Source organism: Nelumbo lutea, chromosome 1, assembly GCF_056320005.1.
Source record: "Nelumbo lutea isolate HS-2025 chromosome 1, American lotus-T2T, whole genome shotgun sequence".
Lineage (NCBI taxonomy): Eukaryota > Viridiplantae > Streptophyta > Magnoliopsida > Proteales > Nelumbonaceae > Nelumbo > Nelumbo lutea.
The window spans coordinates 108,380,638-108,384,950 of NC_142684.1; the positions used below are offsets into that span (position 1 = coordinate 108,380,638).

At 36.7% G+C, this 4,313-nt stretch overlaps 1 protein-coding gene across 1 annotated transcript; it reads right to left on the reverse strand.

The window, feature by feature from the left end:
• Positions 1-1,202: 1,202 nt before the first annotated feature.
• Positions 1,203-3,177, reverse strand: LOC148876693 (uncharacterized). Its single transcript, XM_088963138.1, has 2 exons — positions 2,930-3,177; positions 1,203-2,801 (listed from the first exon to the last, which is right to left on the reverse strand). Exon 2 carries the CDS (start codon positions 2,778-2,780, stop codon positions 1,449-1,451), a length of 1,332 nt encoding a protein of 443 aa, XP_088819264.1. The 5' UTR covers positions 2,781-2,801; positions 2,930-3,177; the 3' UTR covers positions 1,203-1,448.
• Between the last annotated feature and the right edge of the window lie 1,136 nt (positions 3,178-4,313).

A 4,313-nucleotide genomic window follows, 5' to 3' on the forward strand; every position in this document is an offset into this window, starting at 1 on the left:
AGTTAAACCTATTTTTGAAATTTTATTAAAAGTATTATTTTTATTGAAATTTCTCCATTACTTCCTAGTTCCAATCATAAGCCTTTACTGATTTTGAGGCTTACCACAAGCAATGGTTAAGTCCTATAATTAGCTGCTTATGATTTATCCATGTAACTCAGATTGACGGCTTTTGTTGAAAGTTTTTTTTTTTTTTTTTTTTTTTTTTTATATATACAGTAAATAATCGATACTAGTAATTAATTTCTACCCAACTAAGGATTAAGGATGTAGGCAGGCTATCCCAAAAGTAGAATTATAATATAATCATAAGCGCAAAATTGATCATAGAGTGGGAATCAGATGACTACATGCCCATAACTAAACCATGTCTAAGCAATTGATTTTAGAGAAATTGCATCATCTATGTTAGAGTTTCTATGAGAATGTTGAATATATTAGGCAACTCTGAGGAGTTAACTTACTCTTTTATGTGCCCGATTAAAATGTTATAGGATGTGTAATGTGTTTGGTTAAAAAAAAAAAAAAAGTAGGGAAAGGAAGGGACATAATGCGCAGGGCTCTAATTTTATGGGGTAAGCTGTACGACCATCATTGGGTATTGGTAGTGCTGACCTAAATTTAAAAGCTCTCATTCATAAAATCTTCTAATAACAATTTGCTAATGATCCATAGAAAACATTTATGTGGAAATGTGGCTACAGGTAAACAGAGAAAGCCTGGCTTGGAATGAATTTGGATTGTGCTTTTCGGCTTATGGGCTGGGCCTGAGCCTAAGTACGGATCCCATTTGTTGAAATGGCTAGGCCCAGGCCTAGGCCCTATCTTGTTAAGTCCAACAGACCATGTGGTAGCCTGATATTACTTGATTTTAACGTTTAATGCAGTTGTAACATTGTCTCATAATTGTTTTATGGATTTTTAGAATATGTTTAGTTAGAATTCTGTTCCAAGAAATCATATTTCAAGAATGAATTTTGGGCCAAAAATTAATCTTTGGAGCTCCAAACAACTAATTCTTAGAATAAGGTTTGATCCAAAAAGGAATAAGTTCAGACAATATTATGCACAAAATAATTCTTAGAATCACGAAGAATTAAAAATCATCAGAATTATTTCTCTGAAAGCATGTTAAAAGCTGCCTAACTGGCCATGGGACCTAAAATGAGACTATTCTACTCATTATTCAACGAAAACATATATACATGAAACGCCATAAACAAGGCAGAATAGCTGAAGCTCAAACACAATATATACATCAGTCTCTTTATTTGGTATATAAAAAAAAAATAAATTGAACCATATTACCATAAGCTTAATTAACTATGCTCAAACTCTTAATTTACAAACTAGAAGCTTCACTATACAAACAAACAAAATAAATTGAACTATATTACCATTATAATCAACATCAAGTTTGTGATCAGTTTATAGATTTAAGTGCTCAGCTAATTGATGGCTCCCTTCTGCGTGCGGTAGCTTGTTTTCTTCAGAAGATCTCCGAATTTTCGCATCAACGCTTTCTTCTTACGCTGTGAATTTCTATGACTATCCATACTATCAACTTGGGCCTGATCTATATGATCAAAATCATCCGAGTTTGTCATCTCTCCATCATCTATAAATACCACAGAAGTTGTCCTTTCCGTGTCCACATTTACTTTTCTGAACCCATTTGAAATTCTAGGATCCTCAAGATGGAGACTGAGAACCTTGGCTAGTTTCTTATTACCATCTTTATGCTCCTCAACTATTGAGTTCTGTTTCTTAATTACTCCATCCATCTCCTTATCATCTGCTTTCAAGTCATCAATTGGTTTCGTTGAAAGAAACGTCATCTTCAAATCTTTGACATTCTCAGCAGTTGTGGCTTCATTTTTATTAAGGCGTTCATTTTCTCGCATGAGACTTTGCAAAGCTTCATCCTTGTCAACTATGCTATCCTTGAGCTGAGAATTCTCAGCTCTAGCAATTTCTGCAGCTTCCTTTGCAACGCTAGCCTCATTCAGGGCTTGTTTCAGTATATCGCGTAAATTCCCATTTTCTTGCTTTGACATTTTAACCATGTCCTCGGCCACTCTGAGTGACGCTGCCAATCTACCGTTCTCCTGTTTTGCAGTGTTGCACTCTTCTTCGGCCCTTCTTATACAATTAACAAATTCAATTTCCTTTTCACTCCAAGCCAGGGCTGATTCCTCAACTTCTAATTTCAGCCTTTCAACTTTGTCTCTAACTTGGTCAATTTCCTTCTTTGCTTCATCCAAGAGCCTTTCATATTTCTCCTTGGTACTCTTCATCAGCTGCTTCAATTGTTCTGCTTCCCCCATCGCATTATCTAGTTCCAGTTGGGTTGAGCTGAGTTTCCCCGTCATCTCCTTGGCCTCCGCTGAGACTTCTTTCAGGGCTAATGCTAGATCATCCATGGCTGTTTTGCTCTTTTCTTCTGCCTCTGTAGCTAATTTCAATTCACTTCTAAGTAGGTTCATCTCCTTTTCTAAACTACGGGCCTTCGATGAAGCAAGTTCTTCCCCCTCTCGGGCACGGAGTAAGCAATCTTTCGCAACCTGAAGTTCAGACTTGAGAGTCTCGATGCTTTCTCCCATGGAATATGCCCTTTTCTGAGCTGATAAAGCCTCACTGAGCCTCATATTGGCTTCCTTGGAAACTTTCTTCATCTCCACGAGCTCATCGAGAGCTTGATCTTTCTCTTCCTCAGCGGCTTTTAATTTTTCCCGTGTCTTCTTCAATTCTTCCTCGAGTGGACCCAATTGATGTTGCATTTCTGAACCTTTGCCGCTTTTCTATTTGAATTACAGAAGCCAGCAATCAAATAAAGAAGTAAACGAATGAAAAAGGTAAATTCGATTCATTTTTTTGGAAATTCGAGCTATTTTTTGTACATAAAACATGGAGAAGGGGAATCGTATACCTGGTTTAAATTAAGGAGCTTGGTGGGTTTCCCTTCGAGAGATTCAGGAGACCTTGAATCAATTAACAGATCCGTGCACTTTCAGAAATGCCAGGCCTATAACCCACAAAATATTCACGGAATTCAATACCAAATATGCAGCACTAGAGATACCCGGGCCATGAAGTCCAGAAACTCATTCCACACACGCGGGTCTTCCTTTGTTCAAAGGTCAAACTTGACTTGGTTACATCCATATGGAGAGTCCGCTGCAGAGGAGAGAGAGAGAGAGAGAGGTATTGCCGTAATGGATATCAGTGGTGGTTTTTGGTCGAGAATTGAAACGATTACACTTGGAATAGAAATGAATTTATTAATTTTCAGATTCTAACTTTTCGTTAGGTATTGACATCTTCCACCCATACCTGCACTGTTCGAAGTTTGAACCTCGAACATTGACTAAAGCGGTCGTAAGTCGTAACAAAACCACCGCCCCACAGACCTGACGTTTTCAGCCACGCGTATGCGTGTGGAGCTACCGAATGGTGGGGCTCGGTACGCTAGATAAATCCTCTGGCTGGTTGTAGTGAAGAGATGAATCGAATCCAGTATCACCAGTTTTTTAGTTTTATTTTTTAAGGGAAATCAAATCCACCATTAACATTTTAAAACGTTCATGGAATCCCATATCAATAACTTTACATTAAACGTAGGGATTTTTTTTTTTTCAAACTCACCATGAACATAGGGAAAATTCTCGATATAAGGAAAATTATCGATAAGCATCCGCTCGAATGACAATTTCGTCTACGATAATTTAATATTCAAACTTTTAAAATGTCACAATTTAGTACCTGTTGTTAATTAGCCGTCAAGTAGTATCATACAAATATCTTTCAAGTGTTATTTAATTTTCTCTATTAATCATCTACTAAAATCAGAATTAATTGTCAAAATTTTCATTATTGCGGCAACACTTTTCTCTTTCTTCTCCTCAGAATATTATGTCATCTTCGGACCAAAATTAAAGCAATTTTTGAGGGAAAAGTTTCCTTTAACTACTATAATTATGTTATCCGAAAATCGAAAAAAGAGAAAAATCTTCAGCCACCATCACTGATCTCTCTCTCTCTCTCTCAAGTATAAAGACAAAGCTTCCAATTCTTCTCCTCTCTTTTACCTTCAAGATTAAAATATTACTGTGTTAAGTTAAAAAAAATAAAAATAAGTTGTATAAAATCTGGATTTTTTCTACTTTTGGCAAAGTCATTGCAAGTGTTTGTGATAGAGAGCTTAGGCTCTGTTTCAGAGAACTTGGGCTCTATTGCAAGGGTTTTGGTGTTTGTGATAGAGAGCTTGGGCTTTGTTTCATCATCTTGAGGAAGATGATGGACAATGTGTTTTA